Source organism: Eumetopias jubatus, unplaced genomic scaffold, assembly GCF_037043125.1.
Source record: "Eumetopias jubatus isolate StellerSeaLion01/CBP00866 unplaced genomic scaffold, mEumJub1_p1.0 scaffold_11, whole genome shotgun sequence".
Taxonomy (NCBI): Eukaryota; Metazoa; Chordata; class Mammalia; order Carnivora; family Otariidae; genus Eumetopias; species Eumetopias jubatus.
This window is the reverse complement of record NW_028274817.1, coordinates 25,555,943-25,580,737: the sequence shown is the minus strand read 5'-3', so window position 1 is coordinate 25,580,737 and position 24,795 is coordinate 25,555,943. Positions and strand designations below refer to the sequence as shown.

The window sequence follows — 24,795 nt, the reverse complement described above, 5'->3', positions numbered from 1 at the left end:
GAATATCCTAGTTTAGACAATAAAGCACGTGGTCTCCCTACCTACCACATGGGTAGCATTCAAACTGCAGTAAATGGACTTGAGGGAGTGGTTTAAACATTAAAATATAGCAAACAAGACAAAATGCTAAATAGCCAAACTTGGTTTCATAAAATTCACCACCCAAAAGTAATTACTTTGGTTAAAACGTTGATTATGGGGCGCCTGGGTGGCTCAGTCGTTAAGTGTCTGCCTTCGGCTCAGGTCATGATCCTGGGGTCCTGGGATGGAGCCCTGCATCCGGCTCCCTGCTCAGCGGGAAGCCTGCTTCTCCCTCTCCCACTCCCCCTGCTTGTGTTCCCTCTCTCGCTGTCTCTGTCAAATAAATAAAATCTTTAAAAAAAGTTGATTATGATATGAAACTGTGCTGTTTTACACAAGCATAGTTCTAACAAAGTTGTGTGTAAAAATGGGTATTTTCGGTGCACTTAATGAATATGAATATGTGATTTATTTAAATGAATTCTCTTTATAAATGGAGTTCATGGGCGCCTGGGTGGCTCAGTTGGTTAAGCGACTGCCTTCGGCTCAGGTCATGATCCTGGAGTCCCAGGATCGGGTCCCGCATCGGGCTCCCTGCTTGGCAGGGAGTCTGCTTCTCCCTCTGACCCTCTCCCCTCTCATGCTGTCTATCTCATTCTCTCTCTCAAAGAAATAAATAAAATCTTTAAAAAAATAAATAAATAAATAAAAATAAAATAAATGGAGTTCATAATAGAAGTCTTTTGTAAAACAAAAAATTGCCCTGTAAATCTATCTTTAGGGAAAATTAAAGTTTTCATATGGAATTCAATTAAAGGGATATGCCCCTGTGTTTTACTTTACATTCCCCCAAAAGCAGCCCCTATTCAAGTACAGGCATAATTTATCCGGGAAGTAACCCTAGTAGGAAATTATTCCTGTGGGTTAACTGGAGCTCAATCCCACTGGGGACTCTGAGGGTCTGTGTAGAAATACAACTCAGGATTACCCCATCTCAAGGCATGGTAGTTACACACTAACTCCTATCATTTCACTGGTTGAGAGCTGGGGAGAGGGGGCAAGGTGAGTTCTCCAGCAATTCCAGGATACCAATTCCTATCCTACCTATGCAGGCTTCCAGGGCCAGAAAAGCCCTCAGACAACAAGATGCAGGTGCCAATAGTTGAAAATTGGGCAGGCACGCACCAAAATGATAAGGACCTAGTGCAGAGCCAAAAGAATACAGATGGAATCTAATAGCATCTGCTATGCCCCGCATGGACAAATGGCCAAACCTCCAAGAGATGAAGAGTTTTTCACGAATATTTTTAAATGTTTTACATTCTGAATTTTTTTTTTCTGAAACTGAACACTGAGGTCCGATTTCAGAAAACAGTCTTTGAGAGGAAGCACAGGGGTTGAATCAATTGCTTACAGTGTATGCACACTAAGAAGTTGACTTTTCTTTCTTGTATAAAATATACTTCTTAAAATTATACTGTTTGTACATAGAGTCTACATTTGCCTATTAACAGACTTAATATCTGCCTGTCCTTGTATGTTTGTATGTCTCTCTTAAGTAAAAAGCATAGCTAACGGTAAAAATTAAGATCCTATTTGTAATTTTATTACCATCACTATGATTCTACATCTTGATTAAAACTGTCACATGAAGATATTCAGTTAATAGCTAAGGTGACCTTAGTTCAAACCAATTATTACAGGTGACAATATAAGTACAAATATAAACATCCTAAGAGTTCTTCCCTGCTCAGGCTCGTTAAATAGCAAGAATGTTGTAGATTAAATTTGGTCTCCAATTCTAGAGTTCACTTGCTTTGTATGAAACTTATTTATTTTATTATGTTATGTTAATCACCACACATTACATCATTAGTTTTTGATGCAGTGTTCCATGATTCATTGTTTGCATATAACACCCAGTGCTCCATTCGGTATGTGCCCTCTTTAATACCCATCACAGGCTAACCCATCCCCCCACCCCCCTCCCCTCTAGAATCCTCAGTTTGTTTCTCAGAGTCCATAGTTTCTCATGGTTTGTCTCCCCCTCCGATTTCCCTCCCTTCATTGTATGAGACTTATAACAGCAAAAGTACATAGAGGAGCTGAACCAAACTGAGAGAAAAAAATCCTCCAATGAGAGCAGCATCTGTCTCTTGGACAATAAGAATAATGCAAGGTTCTGATTCTCTTAAAAATATTCTTACAAAATTTGTATCTACCTAAAATTGGAAACTGACATGTCTATAGCTACCCCTGACTAGTCCACTCACAAAGCCCCAGCAATAAAAATTTAATTTGATAAAAATTTTGATTTGTTACTAATTTATAACATAAATTTCCACAATGAAGAGGGGGGACATCTGATTACCACTACAATGTAAAGAAGTTAAAGGTATTCCTATATAAAATCAAATCTGCTCTCATGGGGAAATGAAGCTGCTACTTGAAAGTAGTATCTATTATTTAAAGACAGAGATAGATTAAAGTATATTAACACTTTAAAACAAATCATCAAAAGTTAGTGTACTGACAACTTACAAAAGTAAAGCTGTAACTTACTATGTTCTGAAGAATTCATGACAACTTTAACTCTCTGAAGTTGAATGCCTAATAAATGTTAGCATCTAATTAATGTTTAGATATATCTTATTTGATTCTCACTGCAACCCCAGGAACTAGCTAAGGCAGAGGTTATTACCACTCATCTCTGGCACAGAAAAATGACCAGATTAAAGTCACATAACTAGCAAGTAGCTAGCAGCTCATCCTGATGAAACCAGTTAACCTAACAATCAATGTGTAATGCCTTAAATTACTCTGGGGGACAGCCTTAAATGAAGACTCTTTGTGGGCAAGTTAGGTTCTAAAGTCAATGCATACAATGAATATATACTCACAATTACCCTTAAAAGTCCCTTAAATTATCTATAAAGTACACAGACACATTATCTTTCATTTAAGTCCAACACAAGACTGTTTTTCCCCCTCTAGTATTAGAAGAAATCACTGTTATGGGAACATGAGATGGGAACATGAATTCATGTGAACATGAAACGAAGTAACTGGCTTGCATTTAGGGGCCATGTCACATGAAAACCCATTACTTTAAAAACTAGACTCACACTGAATGTGGTTAAGAGACCTGAGAAACTGAACCAAACTGAGAGAAAAAAATCCTCCAATTTCACCCTTACTCCTAGGCATACACACTTGAGTATTTTGATGGAAAAAGTCTGGCCACCTTCACACAAATTAAGCAAAAGTAACCTTCATCCAGAAGGAATATTAACTTTGAGCTCTATCTACACAACCAGGGTAGATCTTCAGTTTTGAAAAGAAAAACAAAAACAAAAAACAGTAATATCAAGCCAAAATTCTAAAGTAACTGGTTCATAAAGTAGAACTTTGGAATCAATGGGCTAAGGTAGATTCTGTCCCTAGCAACCCCAATTTTTATTATGAAAAATTTCAAGTTTACATAAAAGTTGAATGGATAGTGCACTATCAATAAACACCTTATACCTACTTTGTAGATTCGACAATTAACATTTTGCCCTTTTGACCAAAAAAATAGCAGGCATGACATTTCATCTCAAAATAATTCAGTATGCATCTCCTAAAAAGGACATTCTTCCACATTACCACAATATCATTATCACAGCTAGCTATTCCTAATATCATCCAATGCCCAATCTAAGGAATATTCTGACCCTCTGACTCTAGGTTTCTCTAAGCTTCATCTATGAATCAATTTAAAGCACGCTGGCTTTTACCAAGGGCCAATATAAGAAAGAGCCATATAAAAAGCCTGCCCAGACAAATGAATTAAGATGACAGAGTGAAGCAGAATTTCTCTCCCCTATCCCTAATGCAATGAAAAATGCATGCCCTGTTGTTTTAACGCTCCAAATTCACCACCAACCAAGCAAGAAAACAGGAAACTATGCTATTAACTTCAAGGGGACGGGGAGACACACACACACACACACACACACACACACACACACACACACACACACACACACACACACACGATTCTGGTACTACACACAGTGTGGTATGGCTCCTGCCCTTAACCCAATCCCAGAAGTAGTACAGACCAAGGAAGTTAAGTCAACAAAATCCTTTAGGCAATAAGACCTGCAAGGTAAGTGAGTAGACTGAGGAAAACCTCTTGTGAACAGGAGCCCACCAGGACTCTGGCAAAGCAAGAACCAGCTGCTAAAGCCTACTGTCGTTCACAGGAACTGTGCTTAGATGGCTGAGCGAGTCAAAGCCCAAGGGAGCTGGCATGCCCACATGGTAGAGGATCGGTAATAGTATCTCAGAAGAGAAAGGAGAGGTACTAAATGAGGGCTATACTCAGCCTCACTGAGCTCATTCACTTCCCTTATCACAGCCTACAGAAAAGACTGAAAGGAGAACCCAATTATTAGACTGTAGCTTGGGGGAGGAGGACTGGTCATAAATAAGGCAGGAAAGGTAAGAAGATTCACTCTCACTATATCAGAAAGAAGTTGTGAACAAAGCTATACATATTAAGATGAAAAGAAATGCTGTGGCTACAATGGAAACATAAATAGCATGCCCCCCCCCAAAAAAAAAAGCATATAAAAGATAAACGAACTCAGTGTGGACAAAAGTAGAACACAAAGGACAGAGGTAGATTCTCCACAAGTATCTACATATAGTCATAGAAAAAAGTCTTAAGGATGAACTTAACAAAACAAGAAAAGCTTGAAGATGAGATACACAGATTGAGATGAACACAGACTGTAGAGATAAACAAAATAACAAAATACCACTAACAGATTTAATTTAAAATAGCAAGGAATTTCAAGAATTGCAAAATTTAGATAACCTATCATTTCTTCCACTTCAGACACACTACATTTGTATAGGCAGGCGAGCATGATGATTTTGAGCTTGGCCTCTGAATCCAGATTGCCTGAATTGAAATCTCAGCCCTGCCCCATATTAATGGTGTGACCTGGAACAATTTACTTAACTTAAAGCAGAAAAGGTATGGTAAAGATTAAATGAGCTGACTCACATGAAGTACTTAGAATAGGACCTGGCACAGAGTAAGAGCTCAATATTAACTGTCATTATCATAAACAACTTAATCCATTAACATTAACTGGATGCAAAAAAGCACCAAGGAATTCATCTTTAGTTGTATAGGTGCTGTCAAGGCCATTTAAGTATGTCAGGTGAGCATGTTAAAGCTATGCTCTACAATTAAAGAAAATTAAAGATAGCAAAATCTGTCTGTCCATTCATATAGAAATATTCTTTAGAGCTACCCCCTCTTTTAAGGCTGAAATAAAGACCAAAATTGCTTAATATACTAGAACAACAGTTCTCAAAGTTTGGTTTTTGAATCAGTAGCATCAGCATCACCTGGTAACTTGTTAGAAATGCAAACTCTCTTCAGTAGGTTCCACCCCAGACCTACTGAATCAGAAATTCTGAGGACGGGACCCAACAATGTGTTTTAAGATGAGCTCCAGGTGATTCTAATGTATGCTAAAGTTTGAAGATCACTGTACTAGATGGTCCTATGATATATACCTCAAATTTAAGAAATACACAGAGATAAATGATTACAAATAACTGTAGCCTAGAAGACTATTCTGTTAAGTGACAGCTGGTATAAGTATATAACCAACATTTTCAAAATATGCATAAATTATATACACAAGCAACCCCAAGCTTACAATGAGTTGTTAAAGACATTTATTATTTGGAACTAAGGTCAAACTCCTCCTTTAGAAACAATCTTACATACCCTAGTTAAATTCCTAGCTAAGCAACAAAAGCCTTTTAAACCTATAAACACAGAACAAATGATTTGTTACAGTTAAATATTTTCATGGGTAAAAAATTAACCAAAATTCTAACTCAGATCGTTGGAAAGATTCACTTTTCCTACCACAACCTTAGCAATGAGAGAAGACAGATTTCTTCCCACACTGTGATCAAAATAAACATTTTCCTCTTCCTTTCTGCCCTTCTACCTCTGCAAAAATAGAGACCGGAGTTAGGGGCAGGCACCAGGCACAACTGTGATAGAACAGAGGTACAGGAGAGCTGCGATGGAGATGGCAGAAGGGAAGGGTGACAGCTCTACCACCTGCACATCTTGGTAACAATACTGTCTATGTTTGTGCATATGTTCATGCATATGTCTATGTATAGGACTTCCACAACCTGGATGTTTGGTCTCCTGCTTACAGGTTTTTAATACTTGCAGCCAAAGAAAGAATTTCAGAACAAGAGATCTGAACATTAAGATGTTCAGTTAAAAAGAATAGCATTAGTGGGTGAAAGTAAGATGAGAAAGAGGCTATTTACATTGTCAAAAAAAGTATCTCCCCACAAGATATATATTAGCAACAAAGGAAAAAAAATAATTGTACCCTAGAGAAACCTGGTAGTGCACTACCTTAACTAAGTGATCTATGTTAACATCACCAGTAATGGGACAGATTGACTTCATATGCTTCCCAGTATGAGGCACTGGGAAAGACATGACCCTTTTGTTCTTTGAACAGGCACTACTAACATGACTCATCCCTTTCAGACTATAAGAATTAAAATAATGGAACATCATTATACTTCCTTTTTATATATGTTATATAATAAATGATTTGTATAGTAATAAACTTAGATTTTTAATAATATGGTATCAATGTTAATTTATTGATTTTGATAACTGTAGTGGTTTTAAGATTTTGAGAGTGAGTGAGACAGAGAACAAGCAGAGGGGAGGGGCAGAGGGAGAAGCAGACTCTCTGCTGAGCAGGGAGCCCGATGCGGGACTTGATCCCAGGACCCTGGGATCATGCCCTGAGCGGAAGGCAGATGCTTAATTGACTGAGCCACCCAGGCGCCCAGCAGATTTCTTTAGAGTACCTTTACACGATGTAAATTTGAGAGCATTTAAAAAAAAAAGTATTAAAAGCCAAATCAAATACTTCAGGTGCCAAGGGATTAATATACAACAGCTGATAAATTTTCTGTATAGTCACTGCTGTCAAAAATTAAAATTAGATGCAATCACCAAACTCTGGAGAAAACTGTATTTGTGCTTGTAACGATTTGCAGATACTTTTGGCAGCCTTGTTTTTACAACTGAAAATTATGTATTCTTTTCTATTTCAAGACCTTGGGTTAGGCAAAGATCTCTTAGAACACAAAGAAGAAACCATAAAAATACTGCTAAATTGGAATTAATTTAAAATTTTGCTTTTCAAAAGACAATTAACATAATGAAAAGGCAAATCAGAGAAATAACAAGACAACCCAATTAAAGTGGGTAGAGATTTGAATAGACATTTCAATATACAATGATTACAAATGGCAAATAAGAACATGAAAAGATGCTCGACATCACCGATCGTCAGGGAAACATAAAAGCACAATAGGTACCAATACACACCCACTAGAATGACTAAAATTTAAGAGTGACAATAACAAGTGCTGATGAGGATGTGGAACAACTGGAAGTCATATACAGGAATGCAAAATGGTACGCACACGTTGGAACAGTTTGGCAAAAAGTTAAACATACACTTACCCATATGGCCCAGCAATCCCATTCCTGGGGAAACAAAAACATATTCCCCCCCAAAAAAAGACTTGTACAGGAATATTCATAGCAGCTTTATTTATAATAGCCCCCAACTAGAAACAACCCCAATGCCCATCAATTGGAGGAGAATGCATAAACTCTGGTATGTCTATCTAACATTGCTCAGCAATAAAGGAACTACTGACACGTGCAACAACTTGGATGAATCTCAAAAGCATTACATGAAAGAAATCAGACAAAAAAGAGTACATTCTATACAATTCCATTTACATGACGTTCTAGAAAAAGCAAAACTATAGTGACAAAAAGCCTATCAGTGGTTGCCAAGAACCAGCAACGAAGGGACAGAATTCATGGCAAAGGGGCAATAGGGAACTTTCTGGGGTGATTAAAACATTCTCTATCATGATTGTAGTGGTGGACACACAACTGTATACCTTTGTCAAAACTCATCAAATTGTAAACTTCAAATTGATGAAGTTTACTGTATGTAAATTATAACTCAAAGCCAATTTTAAAATTTAGTTAATAGCATAAAGGGTTATCCTTAGGGTATTAACTAGAAGGGAGTACAAGGGAACTCTGGGGTAGTGTTCTATTTTTTAATCAGGGCAGGGGATACATGAGTGTTTGGTTTGGAAAAAGTCACTGAGGTGTACAATTATGATTTGTTACTTTCTGTACATTTTATTTCAAATAAAAAGTTTACTAGCAAAGAATGCATCCTCAACAGTCTGACTTCATACAAATAATCACAATGATTCAAAATTGCAACCAAGAAAATAACGGAGTAGAAGAAAAGTAAGGGGGAAAGAAAGCTGAGTTGATCACTAAAATTATAAAGGGATTCAAAAAGCAACCACTTGTCCAAAGTACATTTTCCTATGGGGACTTGACTAATTTCCTATGGGACTTGACTAATTTTCTACCTAAGTGTGTGTGTGTGTGTGTGTGTGTGTGTGTGTGTGTGTGTGTGTCACGCGCACACACACATATATGTGGTTAGGACACAATGGACTTTCCCCAAACCTTACTCAACATAACCTTTTCTTAAATTAAGTTCACTTTTCTTTTTATTTCTAGAGATATGCATAAGACAAATATACATAGAACATTTTCATTCCAAAATTTAGTTTTCTGCTTAGAAGGAAAAAAAAAATCTTACTAACCTCTTTCATAAATGATTTGCCTATGCGCACCACTTTTGCAAATAAAATGGGATCATGCGAAAGGTGAGGACCAAGGTAACAGAACATATTGAAGACATCTCTCCTCAAATCTTCAAAGCTCTCTGCTTGTTTTGGTGCCCTCTTATTTTGCAAAGCATTAACAGGTGAACCTTTAGCACCTTTAGGAACGCCAACTCTATAAAAAGCAAAATTTATATGTATACTATACAATACCCCATTTTAAGTTAACACAGTCATATTAATCAATAAGTAAAGCTTTTCTTGCTCAAATTTGATTTCTATGTTTCACTTGTGCCTAACTTTATTAATTAATACCAGATAATTTAGCTGGTAGAAAAAGACAAAAAATACTCATTTGGAAACAATCAGAGTTCAGAGAATGTTTCAAATTAATTGCATAAGGAAATCAGAGAAACGCATATTTCAAGTAACATTTAACATACACTGTATGAATTTGGTTTTAGTTAAACTTGGCCGGTATCAGGAATTTGGATATGGGAATGGGGAACAAGGGATGGACCTCAGAGACACTGGAAGATGAAACAAAAATATGGATATAACAACAGAGATTCAAGTCAATAAACACTTCTCAATGTGGGTTCCACTACCTAGACTGAGTATGAGGTAGGTGGTGGTAGGGAAGGTGAGCAGCATAATGAAAGAGGGTGTCACACTAAAAAGGACAGCATGCCCAGAGTTCTCACCTGCTGAGCAGGTGTCCCGCTGTGGAGTCACAGGGGTCACTCTTTGAGAAGAAGCCTTCATGGTCCACAGCCCAGGTGGCACTAAAGGCAGCAGCCAGCAGCTATGCACGAGTCACAAGGCTGGGGCTTTTGAGGCAGGCTCTGATCTGTGGGGCTGAAGCCAGAGCTGCTGCCAATACTGCTCCTAAGTATCCTGCAAGTAGGCTGAGGGCTAGAGGACTGGTCGACACAGTATCTAGGGGTGATGAGAAAGGCTGCACTAGCAATTTCCAGAACAGCAGCCTATACGCCAGAAGAGATAAGGCAAGCAGAGAGGCAATGTCCTCACTCAGAGCCACTCAACCCGGGACAGAGGAAATTTACACTAAGTAAAAACCTGAGGAATTCTCTGCCCCCCACCAAGAGAGGAGGAAAAGTCAAAAACAGAAGAATGGAGTTTTCACTCTCTGTGGAGCAAACCCAACCTAGATGTCTAACCTAGTTTTCCAACTACGCTGCAGCACACCTTCTGCATCACCTGGTCTAGACGTTAGGAGACAAGTCACTGATTAATACATATAAAACTGATACACTCTGTGAATAGTTCTTATCTTCTAATAAAACATACTAAAATATTTGCTTGGTGGGAGAAGACAAGATAAATATGTAGATTTTTTACTGTAGTCCTAAGCTATTTCTACCTCAATGATTAGAAAAGCATACTGTAACATACCTTCGGTAGAGAGGCTCAATAGTTATGTGAATGAGCTTGCAAATTGCAAGGGCTATTAGCTTATGTGAAGCTGCATAGTATGGAGGCATCTGATCCATAATGTTCTGTGCATGCTGCCAATCACCAATCTTTAACAAGGCTTCCAACAAACCAAGTTTTTGGTTGTCAGGTGGCTAAAAATGAACAATTACAGCAAAGATACTCAGAATATAGACACCAATAAATCTCAGTATTTTTTCATTTAAAAAAAATTGAGCTCAATAACCATAATAATGTATGTCAACAGCTGCCACTCATGGGAAATGCAATATTTCCCTGAAAGTACAATCAAGTTTTTTAGCTACTGAAAAAAACAACAGGATATGCTCTTTCATTTAGCAGACACAGCATGACAGTTTATAGATCTGGAATTAAATTAAGTTCTATTTAATGTCTTACTGTGCCATAGGGAACTAGAATTCATTCATCTTTGAGAATCCCCTTAGGACTTGAGAGACATTAATACACAGAGCCCAAATATATTTCACTTAGGGTACATTCTGAAATTTATGTAAGAAAAAAACATGGCAGCCTCTTTTGGGAAGGTGCCAATCAGATTAAAAACAAAACCATCTTTGAAAATCGGTATTCCAAAAACCAGATTTCACCACAATCAAAATTAATAAGTTATTCTCCCATAAGCTGATTAACTATTACAAGTTAAATTTCCTAATTCTAAATCCAGAAGACAATGTTAATTTTACAAAAAGGAACCATATATATATACCTTCTCTACTTTCTCCTCTTCTTTTTCCTTTTCTTTCTCTCGCTCATCAATTTTTTCAGAAGACAATACAACCATCGTAAGTTTTCTAACAATTTGCTTAGCTTCCACAATTTCTCGTTTGTGTTCATCCATAATGCAATTATCAGCTGGAAGAAGCTAAAAATGGTTCATTAAAGTTTCATAAAACAGCTAATACTATTTGCACATATAAAAAGCAAACACTACTCTGAATTGATAAAATTGTAAATAAGGTCTAGCCTATTAACGACCATGATGTGCCTTCAAAGTAAGTTTCTCTCCATTATTTTCTTACAATCTAACAGGGTTACGTATCTGAAATTTGTACACCTTTTAAAATCAGATAGCAGTTCAAAGTTCCATGTCTTCTTTCTGTTAGAGGTCCTACATTAATACAATACTACAACAGTGATGCTTACCATTGAATTTATTAGATTACCCAAGAAAATGTACAACTGTTCCATTAAAAATATCACAGATTTCCCCTTTAAAGGTCAAATTCCAAGTTAAATAAAGTACTGCATATGGATCCAATTTGGGAGACATGAGCTACTAAATTACATGAAGGGGTAAATTTAATTCCTCTAGATGAAAAATCTCAAGTAGAAAAATTATGAGCAACTCTCACTTTTCATCTTCTAATACCTATTTGATGACTTTAGTCACAAACTAGTTTCTAGCTTATTACAAAAGGGAAAGTAATACGTGTATAGTCAATCTTCCATTATGAAAAAGGACCAAATATCTCCAGTACAGCCATCTTGTATGAGTAGAAGGTTAATGTAAATATTTCATAAAATAAATTAAAAAAAACCCAGACACAAGGAAAAATACAGCCAACAAACCATGTAGTTTCTGCTAGGCACTATGGTAGGCTATGAAAGAAGTGTTCCTGCCCCCAGAAATACATAATCTACTTCAGTAACTAAGTTTAATGCAAAGTAAATAATCACTAAACAATAAAATGAAACATAGTAAAATATTAAACGTATTGTACGCTTCATCCCATTAGTCAAAAATGGAGGCAGAAGAAAAGTCACTAGGGACTGATGGCAAGGAGTAAGCAAGACTTTTTCTCATTCTTCCTGCTCTCCACTGGCCAGCAAACCCATTTTTTATTGCTTTACCTATTTACCTGCCAAAGGTCCTCATCTTTTACCTAGATTAATGCAACTGCCTCTAAAAAATCTCCCATTATAATGAATAAACTATAAGTTTCTTATTTTTTTAATTATTTTAAGTAATCTCTTCACCCAACATGGGGCTCAAACTCACATCCTGGAGATCAAGAGTCGCACACTCTACCAACTGGGCCAGCCAGGCACCCCTGTATGTTTCTTTTATAGTTCCTCTCAATTCTAGTTTTGTGTATTTTGAGAATACGTAATTAAGTGCATATAAAGTTACAAATGTTTCATCTTCCTGTGAACACAACTTTATTTACTATGAAGTTACTATCATTTTTTGCCAAAAAGTCCATTTTGTCTAACAATAATAATTTCCCTGGTATATTTTTCCCACCCATTTACTTTCAATCTTCCTTTGTCCTTAGGTTTTGGAAGTCTCATGTGAAAAATAAACAATAAACTGGTTTTTAATCCCATCTGAAAATCTCTGACAACTTAACAGGAACACTTAGGCCACTTGCATTTATTGTTAAACTCAAACATTTCAGTAATAAATCTATCATGATCTATCATCTTTCCATTTGTCCCACCAGTCTAATACTTACCTATAAACTCATACCTGTCTTTGAATTCCCCTTTTTCTGACCAATTTTCCATGTTCTCAGTTTGTAACATCACTTTTCTACTTTAAATCTTGAATGGCTCTCTACTCCCAACAAGAAAAAATTCAAACTCCTTACTATGGCACTTAAGGCCCTGCAATGTTTAGCCCCAATCTACTTCTCCATCTTCATCACCCCACATACTAGCCTAGGCTCCAACCACTCTGAGCTTCCTGATGTTCCCCTAAGGCGATAATGAAGCCCCTCCAATCCTTTTGCCTTTATACTCAGTTAATTCTACCTACAAAACTTCCCACCTTTAAAGCCAGGCCATTACCATCTCATCTACCAACATCTCAGTTCAACACCACTAGTTTGAAAAAGCCTTCCAAAATCCCCCCCAGACAAACATGGTCACTATCTATTCTGAGCCCCCACAGCACTTTGTGAATACCTCCAATAGAGCAGTTACTATATAATGCAAAATGTTTTCTCCATTGCTAAACTATGACTGCTTCCAAGGTAGAGACTAAGTTTTATTCAACTCTGTAACCATAGTATATGAGAGAAAAAGTGATTTCAAAGACAATGAAGATGATATCAGCTTTGGACAGGTTTAAGTCCATAGATGTCCAAATGTACAATCAAATAAAACAGGAATTTCTATACTACAAACCTAGTTTTTTCAAACTGACAGGCTAAACTGTTGCTAAACTGGAGGTCATCAATCACAATCACATATACACTCTTCTAGATCCTGGATCCAGCAATAAAAGCATAATACTAGTCATTTACTACCCAGTAAAAACACAAGAAAAGCCATTAAAAAATATACAGACTTGCCCCATTCATCTTGAATGCCTAAAATTAACATTTTGGGGAGAAGGAAAAAGTATCTAGGTAATCCCATATTTCTGATAATTTGCATATAACACAGAAGTCTAAAACCACATTGGTTAGAACTTGGCCTCTCTCCCCATGAGATATACCTTGCTGACAATTAAGAACTTTAACTTCATATCCAACCTCAAACTCTGTAGAGTGGTGGAGGGTATTTAATTTCCATAGTTTGTCAAAGAATTAAATTCATTCACTTCATAAAGTAAACACAAAGCAATAATGCATTAGGGCTTCAAAAATTAAAACTTGAGAGCCTGACCAACCTTGAAGTGCTATATGGCTGCCTACTCCTCTTCCCACCCCTGGGATGGACAACCAAATATTCTTAGCAGCCCACTTGACTTACATGTACATAAAGATCATCTAAATCAATAAGATTAAACTGTAGAAGTACTGCTGCAACTCTGTATAAAGATGAAGGAGTCTCTCCATTTGGTTCCTTGAAAAACAAAAAAAGTTTCTATTTAGTGCATAAAGTAAAACTAAAATCATATCCTTTACCTACCAATAATCAAGAATCTAATAACTAGATCAACAATAAGCTTCACTGCTCTTCCTGATCATACATGACATCTGAACTGAGGACAAAGATAATTAGGTCAACATCCCTTTTCACACTGGAACATATTCTGATGAACACAAAGGTTTCAAAAATGGACACATTTTACAGTGCATGCTAGTATTTCAACAAAATCTGAAAATCAAATAGAGTTAGTGAGATTTTATACTGCATAATACTTAGTTTTGGGTTTTGTTTGTATGTGTGTTTTCTTAACTTGCTTTTTCAAGTAGTTCTCAGTGGAGATGCAGACAGACAAGAGTGACAAATTTGGAAGTGCTGAACTATCTGTGTCTACTTTATACTTTTCTCCCTATTCTTTTACTTCTTGGGTTTTGTGCTAAATATATCTGCTTGTCAACTGATTTCCCCCTTTAAAACGGGTGTCTATCCATATTACACATGGATAAATCAACATTTTAAAATACAGAATGGCCGATTCCAGGGAACTGTCACAGAAACAGAAGGATCTTTGAATCAAGAAGACTTTTCCTCTAATTTTTAAACTGTTTGGGATCAGCTGAATGGAAGACTGAAGTCATGACAACTGGCAATTACTAAATGGCCAAATGCGAATAAAAAGCAAACAGTGACAATACATTATGTTCCGTTCCTACTCAACACTGTAAACAGGATCTTTGTAAGGTTCCCCACAATTGTAATAGGTGTTATGGATATAACACGGAGGCTAACCAAACTAATGGATATCCTATAAAGAAGGCACTGTTCACTGTATTTCTTAAGACAGGTAAGTCTTCCACTTCACAATAGTTTAATTCTAAATGTATATAAATGGTTATTTAGTATCAAAACATTTTCCTATAAAAACAAATGATGGTCAAGGTCTCAGAGCAAACCCACAAAAGCTTATTATCTGACTTGAATCCACCAGGCACACACTCATTATTCCCATTATCTCTGTTACAATGAGTCCACCACAAGAAGCCCTTGACTCCCAGGCCAAACATAAACTCCCATACTCTGATCTTCATATTGCTCTGTACAATCCCTGTTCTGTCCTAAACCACCTTTCTGCATTCTTGAAAAAGTTCCATGGACTCCTCTGGAATTCATAATCCCATCCTCAGCAAAACCCCCTATATATCCTGAACTTCTCCTCTAACTGTTCCCTTCACTTTCTTGCTCAAGCAGAGCCTAAGACTCCCTAGGAATACCACTCTCACTGTAACCCAGTCAAGTGGTGGCTCTTTTCCCCAGACCCCTCACACTACTCGGCCTGGAGGTGGGTTATGAGTCATCTTTGCTTTTTATAGTTGTTTTCAGACTATTCTCCCTCTACCCTCCCCTAAAGCCCACCCAGCTTTGAATTTCCAATCGCTCACTATCCCTCACTATTGCTGTGATCTAGTTTCATTCCATTGTGGTCAAAGAAAATATTTTGTAGGATTTCAATGTTATAAATTTATTGAGACATACTTTGTGGTCAAAGATAGGGTCTATCCTGGAGAACGTCCCATGCACACTTGAGAAGAATACGTAATCTACTGTTGCTAGCTAGGTACTGTTATATGTATGTCTGTTAAGTCTAATTGGTTTATAGTGGCTGTTCAAGTCCTCTATTTCCTTTTGTCTAGTTGTTCTATCCATTAATGAGAGTGGGGTATGGAAATGTCCAACAATTATTGCAGAACTATTTCTCCTTGCAATCCTGTTAATGTATGCTTCATATATTTTGAGGCTCTGTTTGGTGCAAATGTGTTTATAACTGTTTTATTTTCTTCATGGGTTGACCCTTTTATCAATATATAATGTCCTTTGCTGTCTATTGTAAAAATTTTTTGTCTTAAAGTCTATTTTGTCTGATATTAGAATAGCCACCCCAGCTCTCTCATGGATACTATTTGCCTAGGATTTTCCATTTTGAACATACTTCTATCTTTGGATCTAAAAGTGAGTTGCTTATAGACAGCATATAGTTGAATCATGTTTTATACATTCTGCCAAACTGCCTTTTGATTACAAATTTTAATCCATTTACATTTAAAGTAATAACTGACAAGGAAGGACTTCTGCCATTTTTCTATTTGTTTTCTACAGGTCTAATATATATATATTTTTGTTGTTATTGTTCCTCATTCCTTCCATTAGTGCCTTCTTTTGTGTTTGATTTTTTTGTGTGTGCCCTTTTGATTCCCTTCTTTCCTTTTCTATTTTTTTAGTTATTTTCCTAGTGGTTACCCTGGGTATTGCAAGTGATATTTTAAACATAATAATCTAGTTTGAACTAATACCAATTTAGCTTCAATAGTATACAAAAACTCTGTACCTATACACCTCAATCCCTCCCCCTTTTATATTGTTATACTGTTTGCCAATTAGATTTATAATTATTGTTTTATTACTTTGTCTTTTAAATCTTGTAAGAAAAAAGGAACTACAAACCAAAAAAATACAGTAATGTTGGCTTTTATATTTACCTATATAGTTACCTTTACCTGTTACTTCTTTATTTCTTCATACAGCTTCAAGTTATTGTCTAGTGTCCTTTCATTTCAGCCCAAAGGACTCTCTTCAGCATTTCTTCTAAGGTCTACTAGCAACAAATTCCCCCAACTTTTGTTTATCTTGGAATGTCATAAACTACCATTTTTGAAGGATAGTTTTACTACAGAATTCTTTGACAGTTTTGTTCTTTCAACACTTCATGCCATCCTACTGCCTTCTGAAGAGAAATCACCTGTTAATCTTGAGGATCTTTTGTATGCAATGAGTCACATCGGTTTTGCTGCTTTCAAAATTCTTTGTCTTTCAACAATCTGAGTATAATGTGTTTTGGTGTGGCTCTGAGTTTATCCACTTAAGTGTTTGTGGAGCTTCTTAGATGTGTAGATTCACATCTTTCATCATATTTGGGAAGTTTTCAACCATTATTTTTTTTCAAACATTACTTCCTATCCCTTTCTCTCTCTCCTCTGCTTCTGGGAGTCTAATGTACATATTGATTTTGGATGGTGTCCTATAGTCTCTTAGACTCTGTTCATTTTTCTTCATTCTTTTCTCTTTCTGCTCCTCATACTGGATAACCTCAATTGGCTCATCAAGTTGGCTGTTTCTTCAGCCTTCTCAAATCTGTTATAACCCTCTAGTGAATTTTTCATTTCAGTTATCATACTTTTTGACTCCAGAATGTTTGGTTCCTTTGTTCATAATTTCTATTCCTTTTTTGATATTCTGCCTGACCTCCTTTAGCTCTCTGCCCATGGTTTCCTATATAGATCATAAGCATATTTAGGACTGGTGATTTAAATTATCTAATAAGTCCATCACCTGGGTTTGCTCAGGGATAGTTTCTATTTTCTTGTGAATGAGCCATACTATGTTTCATTGCATACCTCATTATCTCTTGTTGAAAACTGGATACTTTGAATATTATGTGGCAACTCTGAAAATCAAATTCTGCCCCATCTTTGGGGTTTGTTGATGCTTATTGTGGGTTACTGCTGTTTGCTTGTTTAGTGACATTTTTGTGAAGTCTATATTATTGTCCTGTGCGGTCACTGAAATCTGTGTTCTGTTAGCGGAGTGGTCAGCTAATGTTTTGAGGTTTCTTAAAGGCCTGAAGCCAGAAAAAAAAAAAAGAGAAAAAAAAAACACTCTCCCAGTCTTTCCATACTAGCTCTGTGTTTGGGCATGCTTCAACACTTGGCCAGGTCATTTACAATTCTGTCTTAAGTCTTCACTTCTTGCTTGTGCAGAGCCTGAAGGCCAGCCAGAGGAAAAAGCCTAGGATCTTCTCAGTCCTTTTCTGAGTAGGTATCCAGTTCTGGGCATAAGCACGGCCTTTTGTTCCAATTCCCTCGTACATGCTATTCCCCCGTATTATCTCCTTATCAACCTTCTTTTTTCCCAGGCTTTCAGTCTCTCTATTGCTCGTCTAACTGTTGCCTCTCACTCCAAGCTGCTAAAGCCAGTAGTTGTGCCTTAGAATCCTTTTGGCAAAAGCCACCCCAGCTCTGGAGATGCTCCTAATCAGGCAAAACAAAAACAGGCTCTTGCACAAGTCCTTCAGGGAACAGAGAGATCGCAACCCACAATTCTTTATGTCCTCTGGCATTAGCAATCTACACTAGGAGTGCAGACTTCTATCTTCATGGCCATCATCGATCTGCGTGTGAGGCAATTTATAACATCACAGTGCTCTCTTCCCCAAAGCAGCAGCTTCTTCCTTCACCCAGCCTTTCCCTGACTGTTGTAAGTTTTTTACTAAATTCCAGAATTCTGTAAAAGTTGATTGACAGTTTTTGCCAGTTCATTAGTTGCTTTTATGGAGGTATAGAGCTCTGGAGTTCCCTACTCTGCCATTTTCAGTCATGTCCTAGTGTTGCCACCTATGGACTCCTGGGTCACTGCCCTTCATTTAGCAATGATCTTATAGCTTCTGATTCACTGTCATTCCATCCAACTCTATCTTTTTTTAATTGTTGGAGATTTTCATATATATGTAAGTGATACTTCCATCATGCTAACCTCTTGGCTCCTGGAACTCCTCTCTTCCAAAGATCTTCTCCTCTATCCTATTTGAGCCATTCACTCCATATCCTAAACTTTAGTATTACCAATACCTACAAACCCTCCAAAATGTCGATTTCACATATCTACCCTCAAATGGATCCTTAATCCTGCTGGACATACTCTATTTCTCTCATTCATTCACTCTCCCACTCTCCTATATAACTATTTCCTACCTTCTTTACTAACCTCTCCTAACCTCCAATACCTCTTCCTCTCTCAGCTGATGACCTTATTTTCTATTTTGGCAAGAAAACTGGAGCAATCAAAATTTCTACAAACTCTCACCATCACATCCATCCACCTACCAACAGCTGTACCTACATATGCTGCTACCTTTCCAACTATTATTCTAGATGAACTCTCTATGCTCCCATTTAAAGTCAATCAATCTACTTATGCCATAAACTCCATTCTCTCTATCCAAGAACATTACTCCAATAACTCCCTCCTACATCACCAGTTTTCTTCCTTTCTACTCAATCATTCCCATGAGCATAAAGATATGTTCTCTCTCTCCCTCTTCAAAAAATAATCTCTCTTGAGCTCACTTCCCCTGCCAGCTACCTTTGTGCCTCTTTGTAACAACTGCTTTAGAGTTGTCTACTCTATCTCCCACCTACTCTCCCCGTTCTCTTAACACCACCCCAACTTTACCAAAATGGCTAGTTTTGCCCTCCCTGATGATAAATCCAATGACCAAATTTTAGTTCTCATCTTAAATGACCTATCAGAGGCATTTAACAAAGTTCATCATTCTTTCTTCCATTTAGCTTCCAAAATGCTATATTCTCTTTTTTTTTCTTCTTACCTTATACATTACTTCTGTATCTCATTTGCTAATTCCTCCTCTTCTCCAGGCCCTTTAACATTGGAGTGCCAAGGCTCAGCCCTTGGTTCTCTTCTCTTGTCTCTCTATATCCAACTCTTGGTGATTTCATTTAGTATCACAACTTTAAATACCACCTACATGTTTCTGACATCTGTATTTCTATTTCTAACTCAGTCCTTTCTGATTATCAGATCTATACATCCAGTTATTTACTCAACACTTGGTTATCTAAGACATCTCAAACTTAACATACACAAAACTGAAATTCCTGATTTCTACCCCCAGTACCCCAAACCCATTCCACCTGAAATTTACTCTATCTCAGCTAATAACACCATCCTTTTTGCTGCTCAGTCCAAAAAAAAGGTTAGAAATAGCCCTAACTCTACTCTCTCACATTCTGTATCTAATCAATCAACGAATACTATTGGCTCCACCTTCAAAATATACTCAGAAGCTCATCAACTTCCACTGCTACCTTAACAATATCAATTCTTTGATAACCTAAGTCAAAATACACACGTACACAATGTCTTCTGTGTCTCTTATCTCTCTCTCACATACAAACATACTGCTCATGTCACCTTTACTATGATAGCTAGTAATTAAGGGGGGGATGGGGAATGAAGCATTCATCCTGCCTTTCCAGTAGGAACTGCATTTCAATGTAACCAAGCAACCCAAGTTAATAAGGGACAACTCTTCTTTACAGAGAAATGATAGCTAATAAATGTGGAAAGCATGATAACATCAGTAAATCAACAATTTGGAACACCTAAGGAAATAACTGACTCAGGCAAGGATCATTCATGTATTCTAAGCCACTTAATGTAAGGTTAATGAAAAACTGGATATTCACAAGGTGTCAAAGTATCAACATACAGATAACTTCCTATTAAAATGGGGGGAAATGTCATTGTTGAATGGAGGGATTAGACTGTCATCAACTTACTGGAACATTAAAAGTCAGACAGGCATGAGATGTTACGTGACATGAAACATAAAGCACAATCTGTGAAGTCTTTTGCAATTAAATATTTTACCTGAACATAGTCAAGCTCTGAGACCTAACTCTAAGTACATAAGACAGACGGGGGACAAAGAACAAATTTAACCAACCATGAAAAAGCAATCAGATAAATCTAATGCTTGGAAGAATAATGCAGTCTTCTATGGTAATGGTGTCTTCAACAAGTCGATGCCATTAAGGAATGAGAGGGGACATTATTCTAAATTAAGAGACTGAAGAACCCTAACAAATAAAACACATGGCCTCTGACTGGATCATTGTTTGAACAAAACAGTTATAAAATGTACTTGGGAGACAATTTGGGAAATCTGAATATGGTTGGAGTTTATTATATAATAGCAACCTAGTAAGAATGAAATTGGTATCATGGTTGTATAGGAAAAGTCCTTACTTTTAAAAAGTACAAATTAGCGTATTTAGGAGTAAACATTCATGATATCTGTAATATAAATTAATATTTCCAAAACAAGTATACCAACATGTTAATAAATTTACTTCTAGGTGATGGGATTACACTATCCACTCTTTTCTGTATGTTTGAAAATGTTCGTAATAAAGTGAAAACATAAAAGAGAAACAAAATGAAAGAACTAAGTCCGATCACATCACTCTCCTACTCAAAATCCTCCAATAGCTTCACCCAGTATCAAAGCCAAAAATCTTGCAGCACTAGCTCTATGTGATGTGATCTCTCAGCTCTGACCTCATCTCTTACCACTCTCCCGATCAGTCTGATCCAGCCACGCTGGTCTCCTTGTTGTTCTCCAACACATCAGGCATGCTCACACCTTAAGGCCTTTGCCTAGAGCCTCTTCCCCAGATATCTGCACAGTTTAAACCTCACATCCTTCATTTCATTGCTTATATCTATCTTTTCAGTGATGTATACTCTCACTAGTCTATGTAAAATTGCAACCTAGCACTCCACCACTCCCACTGTTCCTTACCCTGCTCTACACTTTTATTGCCCCATCTCACTGATCACCTTCTAACATACCATATAATTTACCTCAAATATAAGCATCATGAAGGCAAGAATTTCTATTTGTTTACAGATGTAGCCCCAGCACCTAGAACACTACCTGGCACATAGGAAGTGCTCAATCAATACTTCCCCCCCCAAAAAAAATTTTTTTTAAATAATCTCTATACCCAATGTAGGGCTCAAACTCACAACCTCGAAATCAAGAGTCTTGTGCTCCACCGACCGGACCAGCCAGGTGCCCCACTGATATTTTTTTTTTAAGCAGGCTCCATGCCCCGTGTGGAGCACAATGCAGGGCTTGAACTCATGACCCTGAGATCAAGACCTGAGCTGAGATCAAGAGTTGGACATTTAACTGACTGAGCCACCCAGGTGCCCCCGATCAATATCTCTTAAGTGAGTGAATTTAAGTTATAATAATGCCCAGCCATGATACCACTATTACTACTATTGTTGTGTTCTGAATCCAGAAATTAAGGGGCTGTGATATGGGTGAGAGTCATCATCTCCTTCCTCTTTCCTGTGGCAAGACAACTCCAGCAAAGTTTATCTTTTGGTTCCCTCACACTTTCTAGTACTCCTTTCTTTCTGTCCTTTGTGCTAATCCTCATGCTGTCCCTAAGCCCTCTATCATAGCCATCCCTATTAGGAGAATCAAGCAGATGTGCCCGCCAAATTTTCCAAAGTGTGCTCTCAAACTGCTTACATCCCCTGCCACCCTTCCAAGTCAAAACATCCAGTATAGCTGATCCCAGGTTGAAACTAGGATAAAATCACTCTCACTGACTTCATGGCATAAATAATCAGCTTTGTCTAGAAGTCCTAGCACTAAGGGGGAAAAAAAAAAAGAAGCCTGTTCATCCAAATAATTCCCAACTGGTGAAAACATGGGTTGTGGGCAAGGGGAATGAACATTTTCAGATAATGATAAGAAGAGGGAAGGGTGGAGTAAGGCAAGGGACCAATACATAAGGGTGACCATGTATGCCTAGGAGCCAATTCCCAGGCTTACGTGCCCTAAGCACCTCTTCATTTTCATGGTTGTCCTTCTTTTACCTCTCAGACCACAAATTATCAAAAATCTTTGACATTTTTTCCTCTACCCTCAGTGGTCCTTAAGACTGCAGATTTGTACAAGATAGCTCAGGCAATAGAAACAAAGGAATGGTGTTACACAGAGCAATATAAGGGTTACTCTTTCCAATAATAGGTTATTTCTAAATCAAATGTTCCTTGCTGGGTATTTCTTATATAAGGAAAAGGCCCATCATCTATTTAAAAAAAAAGATTATTCCATGGAGCGCCTGGGTGGCTCAGTCGTTAAGCGTCTGCATTCGGCTCAGGTCATGATCCCAGGGTCCTGGGATCGAGCCCTGCATCAGGCTTCCTGCTCGGCGGGGAATCTGCTTCTCCCTCTCCCACTCCCCCTGCTTGTGTTCCCTCTCTCGCTGTGTCTCTCTCTGTCAAATAAATAAATAAAAATCTTTAAAAAAAATTAAAATTAAAAAAAAGATTATTCCAACACTGTCAACCCCCCAGGGATATTTTAATTCAGCTCAAAAGTGTTACCATTATGAGGAATATTTTCATATAAAAATTTCTAAATTCTAAACCTCACATTCAACTAATAATACTTGATGTTATGCAGTAGGTCATCATTATTCACTGTAATATGCTCTGAAACCTACAGTCTCCAAAGCTGTAACCTATATTCTAATTAATTAAGCCCAAGTTAAATTTCAGCTACCCTGTCACTTTAGCAGTTGGCTTCATGTTCTCAAACCCAAAGCAATCATGGTACCTCTTAAATTGTGATAAATACTTCAATTTCTCTTCCTTGTACTAAGAGTGGACTCCCTGGCTGCTGGTAGGAATGGGGAAAGTTGCCATCACTAATTTTTGAACAAAGATGAAGTACTCTTGCCTAAAAACCCTGCCATGTGTCTTGTTTGGTATCAAAATGCTCTAAGTTCTGATCTGATTTCTCTTCTGGAGCATCCCAGATCATGGAAAATAAAAGATAAGCAGAGGCAGTAAGTAGGTGGTGTTACCATTTGAGAATCCTAAAAGAAACCATCTTACTATCCTGAATTTGAGCTCCAGAGGACAGGAAAAGACCCTCTTTACCAGAGTATCCTCAGTGCCTAGCAAAGCAACAGCATATCATAAACATTCCATAAATGAGTATTTCTTGACTAAGTATCCCAGGCAGGTAGACAAATTAGGAAAGCTATACCAAAAGGATGGACAATAGAGGCCTTATTACATTAAAATCCTCCATGCTATCATGAAAGTTATCTTCCTAAAAACATAGATCACTCATTTACAGTTAGTGAGCATTTACTATAGGCTAAGCAGTAAATTAATCCAGAGAAATTATTAAAATATAGACCCCACCCTAAATGGCTCACAATCTGACAAAGGACACAGATATAGTTTATGCTAATATAACCTGATAAGGGCTAGAAGTCTGTGTCAAGTTTTATGAGAACAGAGATTAAGAAATAACTAATTCCACATGGGTGAAGTGCCAGCAAGACTTTACAGAGCAAGTAGCACTTGATCTTAAAGAATAAATAGGAGTCCTCAAGATGAGGAAAAGACGGGTGAGAGGGTTGAGTAAGAAGAGTTTTCTAGTTATAAGGAACTGCATATAAATAAAAGTCTATATATAGTAATGTCTATACCTAAATTCAGGAAATGGCTAGTAATTTAATAGGACTAGAATATTAGATTTGAGGGGGGGAAACCACTAAATATGAGGCTGGAAAGAAAGAATGGGGCTAGATTGTGAAGAGCCTTTTCTGCCATGTTTAGAAGTTTGAATTTTATCCTGCAAAGGTTTCTGAGCAGTGGTCAATTCGATCTCTTTTAGAATATAACAGTAGTAATAATATGAAAGACAGACTGAAAGAGAAATAGAGGCAGACTTGCTAATTATTATAGTGATTTAAGTGAAAAATAATGTAAAATATGCCTCAAGAATTTATCCATGTCCAAAAAAAAATTCCTATGGTCATTGCCTATATAATAAAATTCTAACTCAACACAGTACCTTTGACAATCTAAAGTATGCCTACCTTTCCAACTTCACTTCCTGTTCTTTCTTTTCCCTATATCTTACAATCCAGACACATCAGACTATGTACCATTTCTTCAATTGGTTATATACATTCATACTGCCATGTCTTCACTCAGTTTATTTCGAAAGACAACTCT

The 24,795-nt window shown here is 37.2% G+C and overlaps 1 protein-coding gene across 13 annotated transcripts in view; it reads right to left on the bottom strand.

Moving 5' to 3' along the window:
- THOC2 (THO complex subunit 2) overlaps positions 1–24,795 on the bottom strand; it is a 114,170-nt gene that overhangs the window by 46,777 nt on the left and 42,598 nt on the right. For all 13 annotated transcript variants that reach the window (XM_028122713.2, XM_028122705.2, XM_028122704.2 and 10 more), the window contains exons 9-12: positions 13,987–14,079; positions 10,994–11,149; positions 10,228–10,400; positions 8,791–8,986 (exon numbers count right to left, since the gene is read on the bottom strand). In XM_028122713.2, the coding sequence (XP_027978514.1) occupies positions 8,791–8,986; positions 10,228–10,400; positions 10,994–11,149; positions 13,987–14,079 (618 nt within the window). The remainder of the gene's footprint in view (positions 1–8,790; positions 8,987–10,227; positions 10,401–10,993; positions 11,150–13,986; positions 14,080–24,795) is intronic.